The sequence below is a fragment of the Nematostella vectensis genome, chromosome 2, assembly GCF_932526225.1.
Source record: "Nematostella vectensis chromosome 2, jaNemVect1.1, whole genome shotgun sequence".
Classification (NCBI taxonomy): Eukaryota; Metazoa; Cnidaria; class Anthozoa; order Actiniaria; family Edwardsiidae; genus Nematostella; species Nematostella vectensis.
In genome coordinates, this window is record NC_064035.1 from 4927875 (window position 1) to 4955344 (window position 27470).

Consider the following 27470-nt stretch of genomic DNA (forward strand, 5'->3'; position numbering starts at 1 on the left):
CATGTTATCAATCTCTACAATTTTCAAATCTATGTATAAAATCATCTGAAAGTTCTTATTAGCAAGAAATTTTCTGTTTGTCGCTCTGAGTTTGACCATTTATTTTTCTTAACAAACAATGCATGGAACTGTTTGATTTGTTTAATCCATGCAACAATTTCTACGGACTGCTTATACCCCTTTTCAAACAAGCTCTAAATTTTGTTATCTTTGATTGGAAAAAAAATCCGGGGCGTGCATCAGAGAATGCAGGGAAAAGTGGTATTATATATGCGAGGCGCGCAGGAATTGCAGGGAAAAGTGGTATCGTTCAAGGCACGAAGGAACTGCTTGTTTTCATGTAGGAGCGTTTGAGATTTTTAACTACCAAGCGTATCGAGGTTGTGTTCCCCTACACCCACATGGCGGTGACCGAAAAATAGCTGGATGTGTAAATGTTTCACAGAAATTTGAGAGATGTTGGCTTGGCATTTAAATACTAAAACGGAGCACGTACATAAAACATCTGTATTCGCAATTCTGATGTTGCGCTGGGGATTGGGTCGAGTTGATTAGCGAACAAGCTTGTCCGGTAACTCAGGAAAAGCTGTCATTTCTGTTTTGAATTAGATCCAGTTTGCTCACCGACCAGAATTTTTCACGCGTCGATAATGCCTCGGCGAGACCTAAAGCGTCGGTAATGCCTCGGCGAGACTTAGAGCGTCGGTAATGCCTCGGCGAGACCTAAAGCGTCGGTAATGCCTCGGCGATACCTAAAGCGTCGTTAATGCCTCGGCGAGACCTAGAGCGTCGGTAATGCCTCGGCGAGACCTAGAGCGTCGGTAATGCCTCGGCGAGACCTAGAGCGTCGGTAATGCCTCGGCGAGACCTAAAGCGTCGGTAATGCCTCGGCGAGACCTAGAGCGTCGGTAATGCCTCGGCGAGACCTAGAGCGTCGGTAATGCCTCGGCGAGACCTAAAGCGTCGGTAATGCCTCGGCGAGACCTAGAGCGTCGGTAATGCCTCGGCGAGACCTAGAGCGTCGGTAATGCCTCGGCGAGACCTAAAGCGTCGGTAATGCCTCGGCGAGACCTAGAGCGTCGGTAATGCCTCGGCGAGACCTAAAGCGTCGGTAATGCCTCGGCGAGACCTAGAGCGTCGGTAATGCCTCGGCGAGACCTAGAGCGTCGGTAATACCTCGGCGAGACCTAAAGCGTCGGTAATGCCTCGGCGAGACCTGTCCCTTAGTGCAGGTGGCGGTGGTCTGATGATGACATCACCTGAAAGACCGCAACAGAAACTCAGGTCGACCCTACAAGAAATACAAACACATGGATACCACACATCTGTGACCTAAATATGGCTTTCAAACGCGAGCGCGAAGAAATACAAATAGATGAAAATGAGGAAATCGCAGATGATGGTAAGGAGGAGGAGAAGAACGAAAAAGATCAGAAAAGTGATGAAAACCTCTGCGCCAAGGGTTGTTTGAAAAAGATTAATCAGAGGCGACTGGTATCCAAGCTGTTCTATTTTTTCTACTTTTCGGCGTTTGGATCTTTATGGCCGTTTTTCGCTCTTTATTTCAAACAACTGTTTATATCGCCGCGTCAGATGGGGATTCTTGTCGCGACGAGGGCCATGTTGCAGTTCGTGTGTACCCCGATATGGAGTGCTATAGCAGACAAGTACAATAAATACAAAGTGGTATTGTTGATGAGTTTGTCGTTCTGGCTAATAGCAACATTCTCGCAAGCGATTGTGCCGAGTACTGTTCAACCTGCCGCGTGCTACAGATTTAACTCGATCCATCTCTATGCTAACAAGTCTTACACAAACCCGCCCTCCCCGCCCGATCCAGACCACTATCACCGAGTATTTGGCGTGAGTAACCTGTTCCCATGGGCGCTAGGGTTGTTCAGGAGTTTTGAGCGCCAGCGTGATGTCGACCTTCAGGAAGTACACTTCCCGACGTTAAAAACTCACGTCGCGCCCGAACCCGTAGCAAACTCTTCTTATCTTTTCATAGGGCTTTTATTAATCACTATTTTTGGAATAATATTCGCGTCTCCTGCGCAGTGCCTCGCGGACACGGCCACTCTACAGGCCTTAGGCTCGGATACACACGAATACGGCAAGCAAGCGCTTTGGGGATCTGTCGGCTACGGAACAATGGCGCTATTAGTAGGACTGGCAGTCAGCGGTCGCCAGAGGCTTAACCCGTGCAGTAATGGCATGGACGTGGATTATGTGCCATGTTTCTACGCGTTTGCATGTTTTATGGCCGGCGCGATATGCATCGCTACCCGCTTTAAGTATCACAAGCCAGATACCAGCGGTTGTGGACCGGGTTTGCTGGAAATTCTAAAAATCTTCAAGCGGCTTGACTTAGTAGTATTTCTTTTCGTGGTGTTTTTTTGTGGCACTGCCATTGGATTCATACAGACGTTTCTATTCTGGCACCTTCGGGAGCTGGGAGGCGAACAAGAGCTCTTCAGTCTTATAACCATGACTAATTCCGCCGCAGAAGTCACTGTCTATACCTTCTCAGACCGATTCCTCAGTCATGTGGGACACTTTAAAGTGGTGTACATGGGCCTGTTGTGTTACTCTTTGAGGTTCTTTTACTATTCGTACTGCACACGACCTTGGCTTTTCCTCCCCATCGAGCTCATTCAAGGTGTCACCACGGCTGCTGTGTGGACATCGTTCGTATCGTACGTCGGTTCTAAGACCGAGATCGCAACCACGCTACAAGGACTGGTCAGCGGCTTCTATACCGGGCTAGGGTACGCCACCGGGGGTTTGCTTGGCGGGTGCATGGTGCACTTATTCGGGTCTGCCACAGCATTTTTAGTGTTCGGCGAAATGAGTCTACTTGTTATGTTTCTGTTCATTATCGCAAACAACCTGAAAAGCCCTGATTCAAGCATGCAGGCTCACTATATCAACAAGAGTCATGATTTTGAGAAATAATACGCAACCAATTACTCATCCGTTCCTTGATGGACTGCTACATTCTATTTATTCGTTTTTAATTCTGAAAACTGTTCCTCAATGGAATACATATTTTTTAATGATGAAGACACAGTTTTAGTGGATACTAAACTATTTTAGTATTTTACTAAACTTGTACTCATTCTAATTCTGATTCATATATGCTACTGGTAGCAGGGTTTGACACACACTTGTTTTGAATTATACAGTACAAACTACTAAGAAAATATAGAAAAGAGTAGAAGTAGAAAGAAGAAGGAATAACACGTGCTTTTTAAAGACATTAATGTGAACTTTGATAAATAGGTTTACTATAAAGTATTAAATAAAGAATAGTTTATAGGATTGTATGGATATACAATTACGTGTAACTAGCCGTGAGGCGGTTAAGACTCGTGCAAACAATATTATTTATAAATCAAATTATAATGAAAAAGACCAGTAGGGGCGTGGCTGTGCCCCCCCCCCCCCGGGTTTCATGGTCGGTAAGGTGGCCGTGCATGGTGGCCGTGCATGCACGATTGATTTCATCTTTCAACTCGGTCTAATCAATGTTGAATTAATTTAGAACGGATGCCTTGTAATTGCTTTTCTCGTGTGCGTCGGGTCAGAGAAGTTCCTTGAGATTTAAATGAGGGGTAGAAAGTCCATACATTTCTAACCCACATCTTATTTGAAAGGTAAGTGAATAAAAAAAGCAATGATACTTTATCAAAGACGTTGTTTTTGCTGTCAGCTCAGCATTGCCCCTGGCCTTCGAACCGGGTTTCCCGTGCTAGTAAATGAGCCTCTAGGGAACCTGGAATCTGAGACGGTTTTTTTTTACAGAGTTTCTTTTGATAGGAAACCCGATCAGGAAATAGACGCAACTTATAAAATTCAAATAATTGCAGAGTCCTTCCTCAAATGCAAACAAGTATCTCATCGTCAGATGCTTTTCAATACATCTGCAACCTTCTTCAAGTCCGTTTGTTGCCGGTACGCATCGCTCTGTTTAATTTTTACTCCAGCTCTGACTTTACTTGCACTCGTTTGTATCTTGGTTTTCGGCCTAGCCTTTTCTAAGAGAGCGTTGTGCTGAAGTCGCTGCCTGAATTTGTGTAGAATGTTGACGAGATTCTTCGCCTCCGCAGTAAGATCTGACGTAAGCTCTGCAGTCTTGACTTTACTTTGCATCAGTTTGCGGATCTGCTCATGAGATATCCCAGAAGGCTTTTCGCTCCCTCCTACAGCAGACGTCCCCCGACTCCCGTTCTGTGGTCTCATGCCGCCGCTTTGAGGCCTGGGGCGAAAGGCTGCAATTGCTTGCTTCCATGATAATGTTGGACCAACCTGCTCGATCAGCCTCTTCAGATACTTCTTCAATATCGCCGGAGGGAGCCTGGGCTGTAAGTCGTACACGTGCTGTCTCCATGGAGACACGCGTGCACCCATCCCTTCATGCTCTATTATATATTTACTCGTGACGTCATTGCTGGGGTAAAAAGGTGCATTGTAAGCAGTTGATTCTCCCGGCATATCCGCTGAGGGAGGGGGTCTGTAATAAATATTCTCCTCGTTATTATCTGAGAAATCGCTAAACTGTTCTTGCTCGGTTCCAGGCTCCTGATCGCTCGTGTACTGATCCATTCCCATTATACTGTGCGGGCTAGACATGTAGACAGCATCGTCTTGTCCCGCGCCTTCACTACCCTCCGGTTTTTCGAATCCACCTGCAAGTAGCTCCTGCTGCTGACCAAAAGCCGCCCCGCCTCCTTCGCCTTCAACACCGTTGTACGCGTACCTGATGAAATTATAAACTTTCATTATAGCATAACCCACCACCTATACTCATTACTTCACGCCTTGTAAGACTCTGGTTTTCTGCTGTTTCTAAGTTCAATTTAAACTATTAATCTAGTTCTACTCAATTCATTGCAAAGTAGCGCAGGAATACTAAACACACCAAAAGACACCCTATTAATCCATTTCTACTCAATCCAGTACAAACTAGCGCAGGAATACCAAACACACCAAAATACACTTTAATAATCTAGTTCTGCTAAATTCATTACAAACTAGCGCATGAATACAAAACACATCAAAATACTCTATTAATCTAGTTCTACTAAATCCATTACAAACTAGAGCAGGAATACCAAAATCACATGCATAAAAACCTAGGTTATCCCCCGCGTTCATATAAATAGCGCTTTTAAGAATTTGAAAACACCACCCACCCCTCCCCCCAACTTTCGTCACCCCACTTATGGGACCGCTTCGCCGCCCCTGGTTTTCCACCATCCATTACAAGCTATCACGAAAGTACCAAACACATCATAAGACACTATTAATCCAATAAAAATCCAGTAGAAAGTAGCGCTGGAATACGACTCAAGTCACATGGGAGGTACACTCACCTCTGATATCCTGGCGCAAGCGTCTCATCAGGTCCGACATCTGGCCGGATGTCACCTAGGGAGGCGACCTGATCTGGGTAAGTGAACTCCCCTGGGTCGCTGACAGCAAAGGACGGGATGACGTGCTCTTGTATAGACCCATACATGGCATCGGATGCTTTTTGACGCGTGGATGGTAGATGAGCAAGGTGCTGTCGCTTGGCGTTTAACATGTATCGGGGGTTATTTCTTAATGAGTCTGCGGATGGTTAGAGCAAATATGGTTATCTGTACATTATTGTGTTTACTACTAATTGAATAATAATCGTCTTTAAAATAATCGTAGTGGTAACCAGGATTGGCTGAAGGAGGGGGAGGGAATGCGCAGTCATAGGTATCATATGGAAAAAACATAGTATTTGACCATCCCTCAATAAGAAATGGCCCACTTTTTGGCCGCCAGGGAGGAGGGATCTTAGTCATTGTCATAACTATTATCACAACCATCATCACCATTATTACCACCACCTTCAACATCATCAACATCACTATCATCATTACCACCACCATCATTACCATCATCAACATCACCATCACCATCACCAGCATCATTACCACTTCCATAATAACCATAATCATCGCCATCGCCATCGCCATCGCCATCGCCATCGCCATCGCCATCGCCATCGCCATCGCCATCGCCATCGCCATCGCCATCGCCATCGCCATCGCCATCGCCATCGCCATCGCCATCGCCATCGCCATCGCCATCGCCATCGCCATCACTATCATCAGGCCTGTACCTAGGATTTTTCTTGGGGGAATGCGAAATCTGAAAAAGTGCATCTAATTTTTCCTGGGGGAGGGGTGGCGGGGGGTAAAATAAAAATCTGAACACCCCCGAAAAAACGAAAAATGATTTTTTTATACCTTTGCAGTATTGCCGTGGGATGTTTTTTTTTGTCGGATTTGGCTACATATCATACCTAGTTTTGTCTACAAACAGCATGTCTATTGAGAACCAAAAGTGGACATTCGGCCGTTGTGGGGGGGGGGGGGCACCCCCCCTGGGTACGGGCCTGATCACCATCATCATCATCATCGCCATTATCACAAACATCATGACCACCATCATCATCACCACCAGCATCACTATATCACCATCACCATTATCCTGAACATCATACATCACCATCATTACCATTACCACCATAGAAGCATCACGATCACCATCTTTGTCGTCATACCTGTTTGTACGGATGAACGCGTATGATGTATCACAATCGAGGCAAAAATAACATAATGGAGCTGCATTGCGAAGCCGTTCGTTCGCGCTGGAAAAAAAATACAAATATGGCGCTTAATGGTCGACCCTGCATAGAGAACAGAGTGTCTTATTTTATAGTGAAATATCAGTATCTGCATCAGCGACATCACTTGAGCCAGGAAAACAAGCATGACCGATCTGCGAAAACATAGTAGTCGCAAAGCATTAATCCCCTCTTTAGTTTAACCTGACCTGAATAAGTAGACCCCATGCTAAGAAGCCCTTTAATTTATCTGTTGCTCTTAAGAAACCTAGAAATCTATATCTAAGATAGCCTTTCTAGCTAACTTTTTAACATGGGATAATGCTCGAGTATTATCACAAGCAGTGATTAGGGCTATAAAGAAATGATCGACATTTTCACATAATTACTAATTACATTTAGCAGGTTTCAATAAGTGCTTGTACGATTAGAAGGCTGTAGATATTACATGTATAGGCTAACCTTACGAACGGCATGTATACTGCTTAACCAAAAATTTGTGTATCTTACCTATTTTATCGCTGAATATCTTTTCAGATGTACGAGAAGTGGATAAGAATACACTTTGCTTTGGTTACAGTCCTTTGTTTATTGTATTTTGCTAATAAAATTGAAGTTGTACCGGCTGCGGATTACTGGTACCTGCCAAATTGCGAATCAAAATTCAAAACAAGAGTAAGCTGAAAGTAATCGTCGGCGAAACAAAAACAAAACAAGTTTTAAGTACTTTTTTATATTCTTTCTTCTATGATTATTTTACCAAAAGAACGCCCGTACCAACCAGCCCCAAGACGCTAAGGAAAACCAAAACGAGCAGTGTACTGCTTTAGGAAATAGGAGGGGAGAAATAATTTCTCTTCCCTTTTTCTGAACTTTGCTAAACTTACAAAACTTGGTGACTGCGGCTAGGGGTTGAACGAAGAGGGCGGGGTTTTGTTTGAAATATTGATTTTGATTTGCATGGCCCCCAAGCTGTTATCATTTTACACAATTAGATGTCCCTTCTCTTTGATGTAAAGAAAGATGGGTAAGTAAATTTCCGAGGAAAAGAAGAGATTTGAGAATCTGAAAATTTTACTTCTCAGAGGGGAGAGATAAGCTAAGAAAAGGAGTTTTAATTTACGATTCTACATTTTGAGGGGAAGGTGGCCATGCCGTTTTTATATCAACAAGATAAAAAAATCTTCTCTTCTCTTGTTTGATCGCTTTATTTACAACAGCGTTTGTTAAACTAGAAGGCCATCACTAGGAGTGTACAGCGTGACATACTATAAGTATGTCACTATAAGTCACATTTTTTACTACACTGGTGTAATGCAGCAGTGTTTTCTTGTGAGTTAAAATCTCCCCCTAAGGGTATTTTTTAAACCCTCCCTAGCGCCTTAGCTGCAGTTGCTGTAGGAGGGTTCTCAGGTGAAACATCAGGCGAGAGCGTGTTGTTTACCGTGCATTTTTGTGCCTCTCTAGAAGCCTTTCTTTGTCTCCATCTTTCCACTTTTTGAGTGGCAACTCAAAACACATGGCTGCGGCCGTCACGCCCTTTCTGACAATTCTGGCTGATGTGTACGCGTCTAAATTTTTTTCCTTGTTATTTTGCATTTTTATATAGGAAAACTCATTCGTATATTCAAGGAATTTTTCGAAAAAAAAACAAAAAAATCCCATGAATGAAATGGCGATTTTTAGGACCTATGTCACATAGTCGTTCAGTGACGACTGGAGGGAGGAAGGAGTGTGACCCCACTTTGCGTGACTTGGTGTTGCGTGACTTGATCCGTGCAGGTAGATATCGCTGGCGTGTCTAAATAATCTCACTTTGCGTGACTTGGTGTTACGTGACTTGATCCGTGCAGGTAGAAATCACTCGCGTGACTCAGTAATCCCACGTTGCGTGACTTGGTCCGTGCAGGTAGACGTCCATAGCGTGACTAAGTGCGTGATGCTGGAAGTAACGCCTTCGAGCTCCTAGTAGACGCGCGTACAGCAGAGAAGGGAAGGGATGAAAATCATGTAGAGGATAAGCTGAAACGACAACCCATGTGATTACCGTTTATTTAGACAGCGGTCCGTTGCACTATGCTCTAATGCTTACAGCCTTTTATTGGCTGGTTGGCTGATCAATTTTATCTATAACACCTCGAATACATACCCACCCCAAACTTCAATAACTCACTCTTTATACACACACATCCCCAGACTTCGCGGGTTTATGTTGTGACAGCAACGTTATGTACTTACGGTAGTGGGGTTTTTCACCCATGAACATTATCTCGGGCGTGTTTTCGCCATAAATGCCAAAATGATACAATCTTTTTCTGTAAGGGTAATCCAGTTCGCCAGCGCGTAGGCCATTCATAAGGAATGCCGGGCTGCGTTGGTAACCGAAATGATGATGTACATAAGGAAAACGGGACCCAAGGACACCGCCCAATGGACCAGTAAATTGGTTTCTCTCTACATCCCCAAAATAAGGTCCAATTTGTGCTCCCACATGGGGTCCGTAATGAGGTCCCAGGCGGGGCCTTCCAAAGTACCCATGCGGTAGATTAGCGCCATGGAAGCCATTGGGGTGCTGTCTGAAGAGATTGTGTATGACAGACCCGTAACTCGCGGGAATCCCGTTAGGCATAAGCGTGACGTCATTAGCGGATGGGAGTAGCGAGGGGGTGATAGGAGGGTTTGCCATGATGTGTGGGGCGATTTCTTGTCTCTTGCTGATGGGTACACTTCGTTTTCTCGGGTCTAGCGAAGGAGGATGATAATACATATAAAAATCTTTCTGAAAACCGGATCACTCTTATCGCATACCCTAATACACCGCACAAACGCTAGCCCTCTTTCACCCATCCATATCCCCCACTTGTCCCCTATACCTCACCTCAGACTTCCTCATCCCCGGACCCCTCATCCATCCATATCCCCCACTTACCTCCTATACCCTCACACTCCATCATCCCCGGACCCTTCATCCATCCATATCCCCCACTTGTCTCCTATACCCTCAGACTCCCTCATCCCCGGACCCCTCATCCATCCATATCCCCCACTTATCCCCTATACCTCACCTCAGACTCCCTCATCCCCGGACCCTTCATCCATCCATATCCCCCACTCGTCTCCTATACCCTTACACTCCCTCATCCCCGGACCCCTCATCCATCCATATCCCCCACTTATCTCCTATACCTCACCTCACACTCCCTCATCCCCGGACCCCTCATCCATCCATATCCCCCACTTGTCTCCTATACCCTCAGACTCCCTCTCTCCCATACTCGGCCCCAGCCCCTTACCCCTCTCATTCCCAAACCCTCCTCATCTTTGTAAATTTATTTTCTATTTCTCTCTTTGATAAGCTTTCTTTTTAACCCTGTTCGCCACAAAATTATTTTGTGAGAACGTTTACCTAAAAACAAGTTGATAAACTGTGTACCGCATGCTCTATAGTAGGGAGATCTTACCCGACATAGGTTGAGATGCTGCGAGGTTGAAAAGAGCTAACATCATAAAGAAAACGTTGAGCTGTCCAGACATGATGCCAGTGTGCGTTTCTCTGTAAAAGTCTTTTAAACACAAGCGAGTTATTCATGAGATCTCGTATGCTACATATTTCGGAAATGTAGTGTCCTTTCCCAAGAAAAAAAAAAGGCGTGCAGAACTTTCGATGATATATAACGGCAAAGGCACAAGTAAAATATGTTTTATCAATCACCCACGATTACTTTCCGATGGGAATCGGACGAAAAATTGTTGGCTGGGGTTATGGTAAAAAAAGCCGAGTATTATTCAAAACTAGAGCTCTCTTATTCAGTTTATATAGAAGGACGCCAGTAAAAACCAAAGTTTAAATAATTATATATCATGATTAATTGCATGTCAAAATTAAGTTAGATCAACAATCTAGTAAATCTATTAATTGTAAATATTCGACTATCCACATACACACACACACAAAATGAGAAACAAGATTTTAAAAAAATCACCTTAAAGATACGAAGATGCCCTGTGGCCGCACTGATTATTTTAAATCTATCGCAGTTTCGATCATAGGTAAAGCCAGCGGTTGTGTTAGATGTTTTTCGCGTCTCAGGCACTCACCTATTTGTATGTTTTGACAGATTCGTAATTGCTATTAGTAGATCAACAAAAACAACCTAGTGGTACATGCTAGCTTGAATACAACAAACAGGATGTCCCCGCAACAGCAAATAACGACTGGGTACGAGTCTGCAACTTTCAGATTAAGATAAACAAATGACAGATTAAAATGCCATACTAACAAACCCTCTGATTTAGGTCGTATCTTCTTCAGCACCAACACTTGTCGAAAGGTGAAGGAATGAACTGGAAATTGCTCATCAATTTTGACAATGTACTTAGGGATCTTTTCAAGTTAAAAATTCCAAATTTCCATGAAAACTTTGAAAGGGAGGGGAGTTGGGGTTAAAGGCCAACTCGGGATAAAATAAAGATTAATGTATTTTTTTGTAAAAAGTGTGCCAAAAGGATAAAAGTTATAAATTGTGTTGACCTCTGTCTTTATATGTCTTTATACTAAAAAAAACATTTGTATAAGGGGGGGGGGGGGGGGGGGGAGCCAACGCTATCCAGTTTTTCTCGGATTTTTACAAGCCCCCCCCCCCCTTACAAGATCCCTTTTTGCATTTTCTTCTGTTTTAGAGATGAGAAAAAACCTCAAGTCCTCCTGTGACGGGCTACAGGAAGAAAAGGTATCAAAACATACACATTTCATATCCATCTCATACTTATACTAATGCATCTGTTTGCTTGGCAGGAGACCTTTGCGACACAAATTGCGGAGCAGGCAAAGAACAATACCGCAAAAGATGCTTAAGTTGGTACTTAGTTCTTCCACAGTAAAGATTATTTTGAAATTATTTCTTTCTTTTCGAACAGACTCCTCGCAGAACTGAAGAGAGAAATTGAACAGGCGAATGCACGTCCACTCGCAGTAAGTTAAACAACAAATAATACCCGACTACACACAGTAAGACTTACATAGCGTATAATACCAGCCTGCTAAAACTCAGCAAGGCTTACAGCGAATAATACCCGCCTACACTCAGCAATGCTTACAGCGAATAAAACCCGCCTACACTCAGCAATGCTTACAGCGAATAAAACCCGCCTACACTCAGTAAAACATACAGCGAATAATATCCCCCAACACTAAGTGAGACTTACAGCGAATAATACCCGCCTACACTCAGCAAGGCTTACAGCGAATAAAACCTGTCCGCACGCAGTAAGACTTACAGCGAATATCAGTATGACTTACAGCGAATGAGACGCGTCCACACGAAGTAAATCAAAAGCTAGTGTGTTTCAGATCAAGTGTGGAAATTTATGACAACTGTTTGTTGTTTTAGTGCACCGCCGAGAGCCAGACTTGCTCTCCACCTACAAAAAGCATAGGGAGTGAATGCAATACTGAATGCGCCGAGGCTGATGTCCAGGCCACTAGTGAAGTGACAGTGGCGTCAGTTGAGACACAAACGGATGCTGTACCAGAGGTGATTATAAGGCATTATGTACCCACATTTATATCTGACAATGCCATATGTTAGAACATGTTGCCGTTATTTTGATTATCAAAATCATTATCATTACATTATTATATGTGCTCAACTCTTCTCTGCGTATCCGTCCATAAAGGTGACAATTTAAAATTACCGAAATGAAGCCTTTGAGACGCCGATCACAGAGTATCATATTTCTGCTGTGTCAGTTTTTTTTCTATAGAGGCGCCCACACCGTGCAGTTCGTGCATGCAGAGCTTCCGTGAGAGCCTGCGCGGTCTGCGCAACCGCCAGCTGCACGGCTCTGATGCATCCTAAGCGACTTACAGTAGAAGCTAGCACACCTTTAAAGGACACCCTGCAGCAACAATATGATAGTACATTTGGATGTGCTGTTTCTCAGGGTGCTAGCTACTACAATAAGCAGACCATAAGTAAGTGCTTCACCCTAAAAAACTAAATCAGTATGGAGGGGATTCCAGGCATCTGTCAGGCGCGTCGTGTCCGAAGGGGAGGGGGGGGGGGGGGGCTATCCGGACCCCAACCTGCTCATGTGACGAGATGAGTTCGCTTCCAGTTGATCCCTTCGTTGGTAGTTAAGGGACGGTTAATTTCATGTGTGTATGTGGATAGAAAAAGTTTCAAGAGCCAAGGATGCCGATTTTTCCACCTTAATTGATCCGTGGCCATTGAATTACTCCACTGGACTAACCTGAATTTTTCTCTAGACACGCCCCTGACTGTGTATAATAGACAGGGTCATAAAGGGGTTAAACGGGAACCAGGATTCGCGCCTTAGTTCAGGCCGGGATCATGTTACCGGGTATGGAATCTTAGCTTTTAGAGCGTGAGGACGCTAAAGTTGCATGGGAAATATGACCCAAACCCAGATAAGGACCCAGGGCAATATATAGATTTAGTACTATAGTAACTGCAATATAATAAACAGGGGAGTTACGGGCTTCTTACTTCGTTGACTCTTCAGGTTGAAGAAGTCGCGAGAAAAAATAATTATACTGGAAAATAACCATCTTATTCTTTCTATTGCTTTCAGGAAGATGCCTGGGTCTCGATGTTAACAAAGAAAAAGTATTAACGCATTACACTTCTACATCAGTTTGATATAATTTATAATTTTAAGCAATTGTTAATATCTTTTAAAAAAATGTTTATATAATTCGAATGATTTTGAAACTGATAGATGAGTTGTAAACGTTCTCTGGTCTTCTTAGGCAAAGATTTAGTGAAAATCAGGATATTCTAACTGAGGGCATCTAGCACATGAGACACATCCTACTAGTGCCCCGGTGAGGGTTAGGGGCGGGAAGGTATTCCGCATAACCATGTGTTTACACGTGGGCCCCAATATACAGGGTATTAGCAGGAGCACAAACATGTGCTCGATGCCCTAGATTACCAAGATGTGTTTTATCTTGGTAAATATGGCTAATACATGATGGAGAGCTTTCAATCAGCGCAACCCCAACTCCAACGAACAAGGTCCCGCGGCCCATATTTCAGTAATGACGAGACATTTTGTACCTAAGCTTGCCAATTCAACCCTCGCAACCTACAGTGTCAACATACAAATCACAAACGATTTTTTCACAACTCTGGTCAATCCCGGGCTTAAATAGTCCTAAAGGTAAGTACACCTCTGACTACCGTTGCACAGCATCAGACCCGTTCCCAGGATTGGCCGAGGGGGGTTGCGCAGTCATAGGCATCACATGGAAAAAGCTGAATATATATTTGAAGATTCCTTAATAAAATATGACTCACTTTTTCTTGTTTGGGGGGGGGGGGGGGTGCGCGCGCCCTGCACACCCCCCTGTGTACGCGCCTGAGCATGTCTTGGCCTGACTGCCATGAATTGCCATTGACTGCCATGTCTTGGCCTGACTGCCATGAATTGCCATTGACTGCCATGGCTTGGCCTGACTGCCATGAATTGCCATTGACTGCCATGGCTTGACCTGACTGCCATGAATTGCCATTGACTGCCATGGCTTGTCCTGACTGCCATGAATTGCCATTGACTGCCATGGCTTGGCCTGACTGCCAAGAATTGCCATTGACTGCCATGGCTTGACCTGACTGCCATGAATTGCCATTGACTGCCATGGCTTGGCCTGACTGCCATGAATTGCCATTGACTGCCATGGCTTGGCCTGACTGCCATGAATTGCCATTGACTGCCATGGCTTGGCCTGACTGCCATGAATTGCCATTGACTGCCATGGCTTGGCCTGACTGCCATAAATTGCCATTGACTGCCATGGCTTGGCCTGACTGCCATGAATTGCCATTGACTGTCATGGCTTGGCCTGACTGCCATGAATTGCCATTGACTGCCTTGGCTTGGCCTGACTGCCATTGACTGCCATGGCTTGGCCTGACTGCCATGAAATGCCATTGACTGCCATGGCTTGGCCTGACTGCCATGAATTGCCATTGACTGCCATGGCTTGGCCTGACTGCCATGAAATGCCATTGACTGCCATGGCTTGGCCTGTCTGCCATGAATTGCCATTGACTGCCATGGCTTGGCCTGACTGCCATGAATTGCCATTGACTGCCATGGCTTGACCTGACTGCCATGAATTGCCATTGACTGTCATGGCTTGCCGTAATTAAGTATAGTAACCTTGTATGCCTTGTAATTTAGTATGAAAAACCAATGCAATCAAATGCAACAAGAGCGAAGTAGAAAGAGGGCTCTTAATGACCAAATACAATAAAATAGACAACAAACAATATAGTTGCTTGAAATCGCTTTAATAAAAAATACTTATAAATGTTCAATTTGAATTTTGAATTAAAATAATAATAAATCATAATGTTTTAATCTGAAGATGTAATTTGTTTAAAGATCTAGCTAACTCACATGCGTTCCCGTTACTAAATTAAACTTAGAAACAGCCTACTCTCAAAGCTTATCACAGATCTGATAAAGTCATTTGAACCTCATAATCTCTTATTCTGATGTATATCCGGACTAGGAAACGATAAAAGAATAACATACTATTTATTAGACAGTCTTTCGAAGCACTTTTTATCAGGCTACAGATGGTCACAAATAAGTGGCGTTTTTAAGGAAACGCAAACTCATACACAGCTAGCTAGCACATCCAGAATACACAGAAAAGAATTCTAGTTTGGTGTCCAAACATTTACGCCATTTAAAGCTTACAAAGATTCTTCCCAAATAAAACGAGGAAACAGTCTTCCTTTGACGTAATAAGCAGTCTTAACTCTTGTGACGTAATGGGCCGCTTTCACATACCTTGTTTGACGTCTTTGCCTTCACAAAGTCCCTGTGACGTCATAAGTTGCTTTAACAGACCAACTTGTGACGTCATAACGTACAGCTACGATCTGTTAACCCAGTGATTTATATAGTGACTTTATATTATAACTATAGTGTGGCGTACTCGGCGTTGTAGACCATTCTCTTGCGCCGACCAGAATCCGCTGCAATAAAGACCTCATGTTTATTAACCCTATGGTACAATAGCATTAATAAAAGATGGTAACCTTGGTATTATCATCTAGTCTATTTTTGGAAATAGAACTTCTACCCCTACCCCTGTGCGTTGCGTGTGGCTGTTTGCCAACTCGACGAAAATGAACGAAAAACATTTATCAATGCTCTCTTGATATCCCATGAAAGGCTTAGCCAGGGTAAGACGACCATTGGCAAAATGTCAAGACCAAAAGGTGCTTATGTGTACTAATCATTTGTGAGGGTAAAGGTGATAAATAAATCCACTGGGCCCAGTGATGATCAATTCAAAAGTAATCGCACCATTTATACATGTTTTGTTGAAATATATCGAGAAACATGCGTACTTTCGTTTTTGTGCTGAGTTTATTTTTAAACAAGGGTTTAATAAAATTGCTTACAAGAACGGATGGATTCCAATTCTAAAAAAAAACTCTCAACAAACGCTAGACTGGTCGGACTCACTAGAAAAGGTGGTAAGGGACGTAACAGACAAAAGAAGGGGGGGGGGGGGGTAGTGGGGACAAGAACACATTAGGACCAACAAGACCTGGTCGCTATCCTGCTACGGTGCCAGAGCTAGCGAAGCTACCCAATACTTCGTGTTAAAATTTTACTAAAAAATGATTATTTTACTAAAAAATTTGAAATTTCTTTACACGAATATGAGCAATTTCTTTATATTTATCGTATAAAGTGCGACGAGAGAGCATCATACTAAGAGTTCTGGGTAATGCATCTGATAGACGGGTGTGTTTTGTGCGGTGAGGTATTTAGTTTTAGAGGAGGTGACAAGTTAGGCATGTAGGTAAGAGATTCAGGGCCGTAGCAGGGGGTGGGGCACTGGGGACTATGCCCCCCCCCCCAAAAAAAAAAAATTTAAATTATAGGAAAATGACCAGTGTACGGACGTTACTGTGCCCCCCACCCATATTTTCTTAATGTTTCTGTATTGTCCCCACCCCCAATCTGTCAGTGGCCTGCAACGGCTTTGAAATTAAATAAACTGAACGCAATTTTGATGCGAATCATATCGTTATCGAGCTATAAAACGAAAGCAGAATATTGCAAACCCGTGACAAATGTAAGGTCGCTTTCTCCATGTGCCTGTGAACAGCTATTTCAATAAACGTTATCTAAGAGCGCTCTGCCGCACGCGCCAAGTTTTCAGTTTGTTTTCAGGGCATAAATATGCTGCAGTCTTATAGTGAAGACCTTCGATGGCGAGGTATCTGGATGGTACGGTTTGTTTTCAGGGCATAGATATGCTGCAGTCTTATAGTGACGACCTTCGATGGCGGGGTATCTGGATGGTACGGTTTGTTTTCAGGGCATAAATATGCTGCAGTCTTATAGTGAAGACCTTCGCTGGCGAGTTATCTGGATGGTACGGTTTGTTTTCAGGGCATAAATATGCTGCAGTCTTATAGTGACGACCTTCGATGGCGGGGTTTCTGGATGGTACGGTTTGTTTTCAGGGCATAAATATGCTGCAGTCTTATAGTGAAGACCTTCGCTGGCGAGTTATCTGGATGGTACGGTTTGTTTTCAGGGCATAAATATGCTGCAGTCTTATAGTGAAGACCTTCGCTGGCGAGTTATCTGGATGGTACGGTTTGTTTTCAGGGCATAAATATGCCGCACTCTTATAGTGAAGACCTTCGCTGGCGAGTTATCTGGATGGTACAGTTGTTGCATGTCTTTGCTATTAAAGGACTTATTGCTCTAAATAAAGGGTGCTACGAAAATCAGACCTCGCAGACAAATTCCTGAAGGAATTCTAATCAAACGTCCAATACAAACTTTCCAGCAATTCCCACGCCTTTTCGAGATATTTAGAATATAATTACATGCGTGCTTTGCGGCTTGGAGACGGTAAAACCATGCAAGCTCGTAATCGTTTAATAATTTTAAAACCAGGTGGAAATATGTGCTCAGAGTTTACTCAGATTAAGTAAAATAACAGATTAAGCTATGCTGTGAGTCTCGGCTTTTAACATTGCTTATGACTGGATGTACCAAAAATGTGAAATTTAGTGGGCTAGAACTTTTCTCATGTGATTCATTTTCTTTAAAATATCGCAAAAATCTGATTCTTTTAAGACTTCTTAGGAAGTTAATTTGCTAACATGAGAAAAGTTGACCCTTATTCTTTATTGTCATGATATTTTTTGTGTTAAAAAAGTATAACAGGCGAGCATAATTTCTAATGTTATAAATGTGATAAAACTTCGCAAAACATCGCCTTCGTTAAAGCGTGGGCTGTTGTCATGACAAATGGCAGAAGATGACGTCGCATGGAATCGAGGACGCCGGACAGTGGCTTATGCAAATGAGCATCTGTTCCGTAGACTGGGTGCAGCGAGGACGGGAGGGTGTGCTAACATGATAAACTAGACTTATCCTTATTCGCTATTCTAGAAATAAGATTCTTGGGTTTACTATAGTTTTAATGGGAACACATAAACGAGTGGATTTTATCTAAATTAGTTTAAAATTGAGCGCAAAGTATAAAAGCTTTTTGGGTTCTCCCTGCAGTCGGTCGCCGTCGTCGTTGCTATTTCGTTCAACAACAGGTTTTTTTTTAGTGTAACTACGGAGTCCCCGTTTGACACCTATACGGGATAGAAGACAAACCTGCTCTTGTTTTTTACTTGTTTAAGGACGCGCAGATATATATTTAGAAAATTATCAGACTGTACTGCCATCCTGATAGCGTTCAACGAAGTTCGTGTCGGCGGTGAAGGATGGCAGAGCTTGAAACAACATATAGTATATTACCCATACTACCTCGCGGTATGGGCGCGTGCGGCAGAGCGCTCTTCGACAACGTTTATTGAAATAGCTGTATGTGTGCTCTCAGTATTTCATCACAGGAATACATAGCTACTGATAAGTGTTATAATCTAAGTAACCTTTCCTTTCATTTTTATTTTATGTTTATTGTTTATTTTCTTTATAAACAAATTTATCCCGAACATGTCTTGGGTTATCATCGTATTTCAGTTTCAGTTAAAACAGTCAGTATTACATAAATCTACGTTGCATTACTGTGACAAATATACATAGTATGGACGGCACGACAGCCCAAAACCGGTATAAAAAAGAATTTTTTAGTTTTTTTAATTGGCTTAGTAATGCGGATTATGATTAAGTAAAATTTAAAAGCCTTTCTTGATTACTATTCATAAAAAGTGGCATTTTTACATTGTAGCGTCCACCAGGGTGGCCTTTTAGGTTATTTAAAAAAGGTTATAAATTAAGGCAGTCTCAAATCCAGTAAAGAGAAGACCACAGATAAAATGGAATCTCCCTCATTCGTAGTAATTTAGCCTCTCCTCTCCCCAAAAGATCCTGGGCTGGATCCTGCGTCGCCTACTGTAGTTTTAGTCGACGCTTACAGTGCTTCTTAGCACTCTTTGCCGCGAGCACGTTTACTTTTACTGGTCATTTAGATTTTGTAGTTTATGTTTATAAGCGGTAGGACATCCATCTTTATCAATTTCCAATAAATGCGGGTGATGAAGAACCCTCGATAGTCTGAAAGATTTCCCTGCAAAATGAATAATTTAATAAGCTCGTTTAATGAGGTTGTAGTAGTGAATATTACGCCTGCAAAGCAACGAAATCCGGGTACGTGCAGGGCAATGTTAAAAGAGATACGAGCCGGCTTATCAAATACGTTGAACATCCATTTATATTGCATCTTTATCTTTTCCCCTCCATATTTTCGGGCTCGTTTCTTCCCTCTATACTACTCTTCTCTCGACAATCCTCTCTCTAGTAGGCTACAAGCTAGTTCTCCCAAGCCTTTTCTCTTATACGTACTTTTACTGAGGTCTCCACCCGCTGTGATTCCACGAAGGACTTTCCCGAGTTCCTCTACTTGCGTTTCCCAAATTTCTATAAACACGTCCATGTTTTCTTGAGCGATTTTACTGACGGGGTGAGCGGACAGAGTGCGCGCAGCGTCTATGACCTGTTGCAGAGAAAGCGGTTAACTTTAAAATATTTCCTTTTTGAAATGTCAATGATTACTGGGAAGAATGGGTAAACGTTATAAACAACAACAACAACTGTGAAAACAAAAACTACAAAGACATTCTGCCGGAACAGAACGGTAATGCGTTAGCTTTTTAACATAATGAGAAACAGCGCCATGGTACGATCGAGTAATATCAAATCACGTAAAGCGTCTTTTTCAATCGACTAACTCTATAAGAGATCTGGGTTACTTGTGTGAACGGATGCTCATGTGTCCTATAGAAAGGGTAGCACAAGCACACAAATCCCCCCCTCCTTGACACCAAAACCTATTGCTTAGGGAAAAATATTAGCAGAAATACAGTGACCAACTGCTGCTTCAAAGGTGTTGGCTTCTGATGTACTGCATGTAGAGGTATCTAAAGAGAGCATTTTAGAAAAGCAAATATTTTTGACTTTTTACTGGATAGAGGTTAATAAGTACACACGTTTCTATTAAAATCGTACAGGAGCATGTTTCATACCTGAGGACAAAGTGATTTGATATTCTCCTCGACGTTCCTAGCGGTAATAGCGATAGCTTCGTTTACTGACATACTCCTTGCAACTTTCGAAACCTGAAAGCAGTTTGATCAGTTTTAGTATTGCCCTTCCTGTGATAACCATGATTCAAGCCACTGGAAGAGCGGAAAAGAAAAAGTGATCCTAGGGGGAGAGGAACAAAGGATAAGAAGTTATATTTGTATCAGTAGCCAAAGAAGGGGATGGGTTTCTAGTCTAGGTTGACTCACGTCTTCTAGCCAAAGAAGGGGGGGGGGGGGGGGTTAGGAGGGGTTTCTAGCCTAGCTTGACACACGTCTTCTAGCCTCTTTGCGTCCTGTTGAAAGTATCAATAGCCAAAGAAGAGGGTGGGGGTGAGGAGGGGTTTCTAGCCTAGGTTGACTCACGTCTTCTAGCCTCTTTGCGTCCTGTTGAAAAACTGTGGCTGCATGCTCGGCCTGCGCGAGATCTCCTACAGCTGCGGCGCTACGTAGAGAGGGAAGGGACTTCTTGTGGCCTTGATGGGAGAACACCTCGAACACCTGATCTGTCGCTACTTGGTGGACCTAGAACACATCGTTGTGAACTTGTAGAAGGCTTTGGAAAAATAATGCCTGGTTGTAGGAAAGTTTAGGAGACCGATGTTACTAAATAAATCTAGTCAGCGCGCACACTGCGCACCCCCTGTGACCGCGCCTGCTAGTAGGCAATCTTAATCATCCCTATTCTCTCTTAGGGTATAGTTGACATAACCGACCATAGAACGACATCCAGCACGGCGTTTTTCTTAGAAATATTTTAGGACTTTTCTTACCTCGTGCCGTAAGTCCATTGCTACTTTTGATACTCTCTGTAAAGCTAAATCTAAAGAATTCGCACTGCTGCTCGGCGTAGCAGGGACCTATAACAGGGCGCAAGCCATTAATAAGTATACATGTACGGATTAGAGGGACTTATATCTGAAGGAATACAATTCGGTAATACCAGAAACATGCATAGGTCTGCAGGCGTATGACTCTTATGCAGGAAGACGGATATTATACATTAGTCAAATCACGCTAGTGGTCTATCATTGATGCTGTAATCTAATTGGTTGACCTATTACAAGCGAAAAGGCCGAAATCGAAAGCCATACAAATGACAAACGACCAGAACATACCCAACGTTTTAGGCTAGACAATAATTGTCAATAATTGTTAGGCTTATTAGGGAATATTTTTCGGGTAGAACCACCACCATAGAATCATGGTGGAACCATACCTCGCCATCCGTGTGTTTTTCTAGAATGTCTTTCATGATATCTTGTGCATTTTCGCACAAAGCTATGATTTTCTCTCGCTTCTCCTTGCGTGTTTGGGGGGCGTCGATGACGGGTTCGATATCTATAAGGATTCTCTCTAAGCCTTTCTGGAAATTGATCTTTGCTTCGTGGTCGCCGGAGGCGCTTTTCCGAAATGTTTCTAGAGAGTGCTGAAAATAAACGTTATAAAGTGCCAAGTTAACATGACTGTTTTTGTTTTTTGGAAAAGGGCTATTTTAATGGAACGGCTCGAACATGAAAACATTGTTAAAACATACCGTATAAGATTACTCTGAATTTTACTAGATATCTCGATACAATGTAGTCCTAATGTCGCATTATATTAGCAAATTTTGATTTATCAAATTCCATCTTTCTTCAGTTTTCAATAAAATTATTGAGATTCGGTTTTCATACAAGGCCAAAGTAAGCAATTGGACTCACAGGGGCGGACCCAGGAGCTCCAAGAGAGGGGTGGGGGCAAAGCAAGGGTTTCAAGAAAGGGGGGGCCGGATTCAATGTTCTTCCGTGTATTTCTTTATATTACTTGTTAATTTTAAGCCAAATTATCTGAAAATAAGGGAGGCCGGGGCCCGTTCGACCAGCCCCTAAATCCGCCTGACTCACTTCGAATTTCCGCAGATCCAAAGCTAAACAGGGTTGGTTCTTTCTTGCATTATCTTTATATTTATCCTCGGTAATAAGACGTATCGTTTTCATGGCTTCGCGCATCTTCTGGAACACACCGCCCCGGTTATCCTTCGCTGCCATAGAGCCCGGATGACGAAGACATGTCTGTAAAAAATGATGATGTCATCATAATCATCATTAACAATAAAATAATCATACCCATCATCATCAGTGTATATCATCGTCATCATCATCATCCTCATCATCATCCTCATCATCATCACTGTCATCATCATCACTGTCATCATCACCATCACCATCATCACCATCACCATCACCATCATCACCATCACCATCACCATCACCATCACCATCACCATCACCATCACCATCACCATCACCAGCACCAGCACCAGCACCAGCACCAGCACCAGCACCAGCACCAGCACCAGCACCAGCACCAGCACCAGCACCAGCACCAGCACCAGCACCAGCACCAGCACCAGCACCAGCACCAGCACCAGCACCAGCACCAGCACCAGCACCAGCACCAGCACCAGCACCAGCACCAGCACCAGCACCAGCACCAGCACCAGCACCAGCACCAGCACCAGCACCAGCACCAGCACCAGCACCAGCACCAGCACCAGCACCAGCACCAGCACCAGCACCAGCACCAGCACCAGCACCAGCACCAGCACCAGCACCAGCACCAGCACCAGCACCAGCACCAGCACCAGCACCAGCACCATCACCATCACCATCACCATCACCATCACCATCACCATCACCATCACCATCATCATCATCATCATCATCATCATCATCATCATCATCATCATCATCATCCGTGCCATCATCACAATCATCATCATCATCATCAGTGCCATCATCATCATTATCATCATCAACATCAGTGCCATCATCATCATTATCATCTTCATCACCACCATCACAATCATCATTATCATTACTACCATTAACATCATCATCATTAATACAATAATCACAATAACCATCATCATCATCAACATGATTGATGTCATCATTATCACATTACCACCATCAACTTTTGGTTTCTTACCTTTGAAGTTGTAAGAAGCATCATGGTAGATTTTTCTAGAATTGTTCGAGCACAGCACATCTCTGCACGTTGGCAGTCATCTTTGAGGTCCTGAGATATATTAATGTGATGGTAAAGAAAGCATAATTAGCTGCAAAAAGGACCTAATAAATATCCAGATCTATAATTTTGTAAGGCCCTGTGTGTAGCCCACCGCCCAACCTCACCATGAGTAATTACATTTTGCCTATCACCAGATAAATGTGCAAGCTCCACCATCTCAGCTCCAAATTGGCTAAACGTCTGTACAAACTCAGTGAATGAGTTAATGGTTTCTAACTCCTGTAGTCTGTCCTCAACCTGTGAAAAGATGCAATTCAATACATAGTGAGAACAATAGCACAGGGATGCATTCTTTGGTCAAGGCCAGGAATGGTTGAGGGCTGGATCATAAAATAAATTATACTATCAGTAATTAGCAAGTCGAGAACAATAGCACACTTCTGTGAGTAAAGGCAAGGGATGATTGGGGACAGAATTTGCTATTGAAGGGAAATGCGGGCAGAAATTGCTGAAGGAGAGGGGGAAGGCTCTTTATAAGAAAAAGTCTGCTTTCTGGCAGATGTGTGTCCACCCTTACCTAAGTGGGGGGGGGGTTGTGCAATCATGGGCTGATGGGATATTGTATTGGTGTGTTGTGCGCCCTTGGGCTGATGGGATATTGTAATGGTGTGTTGTGCGCCCATGGGCTGATGGGATATTGTAATGGTGTGTTGTGCGTCCATGGGCTGATGGGATATTGTAATGGTGTGTTGTGCGCCCATGGGCTGATGGGATACTGTAATGGTGTGTTGTGCGCCTATGGGCTGATGGGATACTGTAATGGTGTGTTGTGCGCCCTTGGGCTGATGGGATATTGTATTGGTGTGTTGTGCGTCCATGGGCTGATGGGATATTGAAATGGTGTGTTGTGTGTCCATGGGCTGATAGGATATTGTAATGGTGTGTTGTGCACCCTTGGGCTGATGGGATTTTGTAATGGTGTGTTGTGCGCCTAAAGGCTGATGGGATATTGTATTGGTGTGTTGTGTGCCAATGGGATGATGCAGCACCTTAGCAGAGGGTGGGGCACTGGGGGCATGTTACCCCCCAATATTTTCAAAAATTATAAGGAAATAACCATTAGGGGCGTGGTTGTGCCCACCATTAGGCCTTCTACGGCTATGTAGCTTGATGTGATAATGAGTGCGTGTGAAAAAATGGACACACTTTTCCGGATAGCTATTATCGCATTCTTTTGTGTATGTTTGTATTTGTAATCAAAACCTATGAGATAAGTTTTTTAAAACTTATCTCATACTCTCATACCCTCATGAGTATGTGCTGTTAAAACAGCACTGGGGGCATGTTCCCCCCCAATATTTTCAAAAATTATAAGGAAATAACCATTAGGGGCGTGGTTGTGCCCACCATTAGGCCTTCTACGGCTATGTAGCTTGGTGTGATAATGAGTGCGTGTGAAAAAATGGACACACTTTTCCGGATAGCTATTATCGCATTCTTTTGTGTATGTTTGTATTTGTAATCAAAACCTATGAGATAAGTTTTTTAAAACTTATCTCATACTCTCATACTCTCATGAGTATGTGCTGTTAAAACAGCACATACTAGAAATACTTTGTCTATATCTACGTTTGCTATAATCTGTTTGGACAATAACTCGCCAGTATAATTATATTAAATAATCATACTCAATAAAACGTTAACCCTTATTTCATAATCTGAGAGTAAAATGAATGAGAATATGTTTCAACATTGTACTTATAAGTTGACAAAATAGTATTATAAATAGTTTTCTAATTTGTTCATATAGTTTGGTTATGATTGCAAACATTTAATTTGAAACAATAGGACTTAGCTATGGAACCGCAAAATAATATAATTGAGAGATTTGTTTCAATTGTTCCGAACTGATTGGATATACCTCGGAATATATTACAAACTCAAATAATGATGTAAATTATAATATGTAACTGCGAAAATAATACATATTCACTGCAATATTATGTACAAATTAATGAGACAACTATTTTTTAACATCCCCTGAAACTCTGGCAAATTTAAGTATACTCTTTGTTTATGTGAACTCCTGTTACATTTCTGCGCTCAATGTAATTTGCCCTGCGCGCCCTTGCGATGTATAGGAATGCCAGCCATACCAGAGTGAAGGTATTCTTACCTTCTTCACTGCCACCAGAAGTCGCTTGATCATAACAGAGTCCGCTATAATCAAGACCCTAGTTACCGCAGAAAGAAGCGATCGAGCCGCACGAACCATGCCGGTTTTCTCGTTGTTAACGTCAGGGCACTTAGAGGATGTTAATCGGGAAATAACTTCGCCGGCTTTCCTCGCCTCCTCGCAAGCCTCCAACATTTCGGCCGATACGTCTTCATTCTCCTTGGAAATTTGTTCTCCTACGCTGACAAAACGTAAAACAGCGTTCCTAACAGCTTCTCCAACTGCTTGGATAGCTTGTTTTGCTTTCTCGGACCGGCATCCCCGATCTTTGTGGTTCACCAACGTAGTAATCTAAATAAACCCAGAGAATTAGAGTTTAGCACGAAGGACAGTACATTAGTCACAAGTGAATACTTGCAATTCAATACAGAACAGGCTCAGACAAGCTAGACGCGATAAGCTTCACAGAGAAGGCTAAAAAATCGGACAGAACATGGAATTCTAGATTCCTGCGATTCATGTCCTCTTATTAAAGGTCATCCTTCTACCTACCTGGGTTACAAGCGGAATAAGAGTCTGTTCAACCGATTTGCTACGAATCTCAAGATTTCGCGAGTCCCACTTAGCCATCATCAGACCTGAATAATGTTCTAGTTATCGGAGTCTAGGCTATGAGTAGAATTCTGCCATTCTAACTGTATTATCGCGGTAGCTGTCGATTTGCCTACGGGCCGCGAAGAACCCAATCAAATGCAGAAGCTGTCAATCAAAGCATCACGCTTGATCGATTCCTGTAGTGTTATCTTATTTTGCGCGATTTAGTGGTCGCTAATTGCGATTGACCAAAATTAGACAACAATTTCAAAACAAATACAAAATAACAATCAAGAAAGACATGAATATTTTAACCACATTCTTTCCGTGAAATAAGAAAAAGATAAACGAAAAGACAAAACACGAAAAACGCGAGTTTGACACGTCGTTTTAGTCTTGTCTAGTTTGTAAGTTTAGTATTATATATAGAATATAATAGAACTTATTCAGTTATTATTTTGCGTTAAAGATGATTATCACATCACTGTACATAAGCGATTACAAGGCTATATAACATCGAGATATCAAGTGTCAAAGCGTATTGCTAGAAGTTTGAAAAGTGAATGTCTGGTACACAGGAGGGAAGATTACGAAGGCTCTTGGAATCACCATGGAACCGGCACACGCTTGATAGGTTGATAGGACAATAATTTTATTTCTATTCCGAATTGCATTATATTGTTTTTCCCTAACCGAAACTAACACAGGGTTGAATATGGCGAAAATAAACTAACCCGAGCCCAGCAAAACCAAAAAATAGCTCACAAGGTAAGTACAGTATTCCAATGCTGGCGCAATTTGTGTGCTTAGTGCTAATATCCAATCAGCCCATTGGCCTACAACACACCATTTCAATATCCCATCATCCCATTGGCGCACAACCCCACATTACAATCTCCCATCAGCCCATGTGCGCACAACACACCATTACAATATCCCATCAGCCTATAGAAGCACAACACACCATTACAATATCCCATCAGCCTCTAGGCGCACAACACACCATTACAATATCCCATCAGCCCATAGGCGCACAACACACCATTACAATATCCTATCAGCCCATAAGAGCACAACACACCATTACAATATCCCGTCAGCCTCTTGGCGCACATCACACCATTACAATATCCCATCAGCCCATGGGCGCACAACATACCATTACAATATCCTATCAGCCCATGAGCGCACAACACACCATACACACACACATTGATTTATCCACGCTTGCCAAACACAACTTTACAATTATAAATATCAAGCTGGTTTCAAGTTGGGTCGTGCTTGACAAAATGGGAGTGTTCAAGCGATGGTCCTCAATGTAGCTCAGCGGTGAGTTTCCTCCGAAAAGAAAGAAGGGATTTCGCCTTTGTTAGTCTAGAGAGGCCGTTCCACAGCATCGCGCCGCTAT

At 42.9% G+C, this 27470-nt stretch overlaps 5 protein-coding genes and 1 long non-coding RNA gene across 6 annotated transcripts; 2 read left to right on the top strand and 4 right to left on the bottom strand.

The window, feature by feature from the left end:
• The first annotated feature begins 559 nt into the window (after positions 1-559).
• LOC5508944 (major facilitator superfamily domain-containing protein 6) lies at positions 560-3321 on the top strand. Its single transcript, XM_001629416.3, has one exon. It carries the CDS (start codon positions 1339-1341, stop codon positions 2953-2955), a length of 1617 nt encoding a protein of 538 aa, XP_001629466.3. The 5' UTR covers positions 560-1338; the 3' UTR covers positions 2956-3321.
• LOC116615988 lies at positions 2970-7381 on the bottom strand. Its single transcript, XM_032377753.2, has 4 exons — positions 7175-7381; positions 6602-6688; positions 5376-5613; positions 2970-4759 (listed from the first exon to the last, which is right to left on the bottom strand). Exons 2-4 carry the CDS (start codon positions 6666-6668, stop codon positions 3904-3906), a joined length of 1161 nt encoding a protein of 386 aa, XP_032233644.1. The 5' UTR covers positions 6669-6688; positions 7175-7381; the 3' UTR covers positions 2970-3903.
• A 467-nt stretch (positions 7382-7848) lies between these two features.
• On the bottom strand, positions 7849-11183 carry LOC116615989. Its single transcript, XM_048722937.1, has 4 exons — positions 10648-11183; positions 10126-10227; positions 8903-9406; positions 7849-8686 (listed from the first exon to the last, which is right to left on the bottom strand). Exons 2-4 carry the CDS (start codon positions 10196-10198, stop codon positions 8538-8540), a joined length of 726 nt encoding a protein of 241 aa, XP_048578894.1. The 5' UTR covers positions 10199-10227; positions 10648-11183; the 3' UTR covers positions 7849-8537.
• Positions 11184-11480: 297 nt separating this feature from the next.
• Positions 11481-13404, top strand: LOC116615999. Its single transcript, XR_007306805.1, has 4 exons — positions 11481-11636; positions 12055-12198; positions 12414-12638; positions 13259-13404. It is a non-coding gene; the product is annotated as an uncharacterized LOC116615999 (long non-coding RNA).
• A 356-nt stretch (positions 13405-13760) lies between these two features.
• LOC125561111 (filaggrin-2-like) lies at positions 13761-14805 on the bottom strand. The gene is made up of 2 exons (XM_048724419.1): positions 14082-14805; positions 13761-13774 (listed from the first exon to the last, which is right to left on the bottom strand). Exons 1-2 carry the CDS (start codon positions 14803-14805, stop codon positions 13761-13763), a joined length of 738 nt encoding a protein of 245 aa, XP_048580376.1.
• Positions 14806-14966: 161 nt separating this feature from the next.
• Positions 14967-26232, bottom strand: LOC5508928 (alpha-catulin). The gene is made up of 11 exons (XM_048722955.1): positions 26018-26232; positions 25466-25816; positions 23467-23586; positions 23248-23337; positions 22161-22328; positions 21494-21703; positions 21048-21134; positions 20641-20799; positions 20218-20310; positions 19538-19688; positions 14967-15678 (listed from the first exon to the last, which is right to left on the bottom strand). Exons 1-11 carry the CDS (start codon positions 26096-26098, stop codon positions 15623-15625), a joined length of 1566 nt encoding a protein of 521 aa, XP_048578912.1. The 5' UTR covers positions 26099-26232; the 3' UTR covers positions 14967-15622.
• Positions 26233-27470: the final 1238 nt, after the last annotated feature.

Coding starts and splice junctions, on each gene's coding strand:
- LOC5508944 (XM_001629416.3), top strand. CDS start 1,339: ATGGCTTTCAAACGCGAGCGCGAAGAAATACAAATAGATGAAAATGAG.
- LOC116615988 (XM_032377753.2), bottom strand. CDS start 6,668: ATGCAGCTCCATTATGTTATTTTTGCCTCGATTGTGATACATCATACG. Junction 5,614..6,601: donor GCGTTCATCCGTACAAACAG/GTATGACGACAA, acceptor AACCATCCGCAG/ACTCATTAAGAAATAACCCC. Junction 4,760..5,375: donor CTTGCGCCAGGATATCAGAG/GTGAGTGTACCT, acceptor TAATTTCATCAG/GTACGCGTACAACGGTGTTG.
- LOC116615989 (XM_048722937.1), bottom strand. CDS start 10,198: ATGTCTGGACAGCTCAACGTTTTCTTTATGATGTTAGCTCTTTTCAAC. Junction 9,407..10,125: donor AGCATCTCAACCTATGTCGG/GTAAGATCTCCC, acceptor CTCCTTCGCTAG/ACCCGAGAAAACGAAGTGTA. Junction 8,687..8,902: donor GGGTGAAAAACCCCACTACC/GTAAGTACATAA, acceptor TTGTCGTTTCAG/CTTATCCTCTACATGATTTT.
- LOC125561111 (XM_048724419.1), bottom strand. CDS start 14,805: ATGGCAGTCAGGTCAAGCCATGGCAGTCAATGGCAATTCATGGCAGTC.
- LOC5508928 (XM_048722955.1), bottom strand. CDS start 26,098: ATGATGGCTAAGTGGGACTCGCGAAATCTTGAGATTCGTAGCAAATCG. Junction 20,800..21,047: donor CAATGGACTTACGGCACGAG/GTAAGAAAAGTC, acceptor GATGTGTTCTAG/GTCCACCAAGTAGCGACAGA. Junction 20,311..20,640: donor ACGCAAAGAGGCTAGAAGAC/GTGAGTCAACCT, acceptor AACTGCTTTCAG/GTTTCGAAAGTTGCAAGGAG.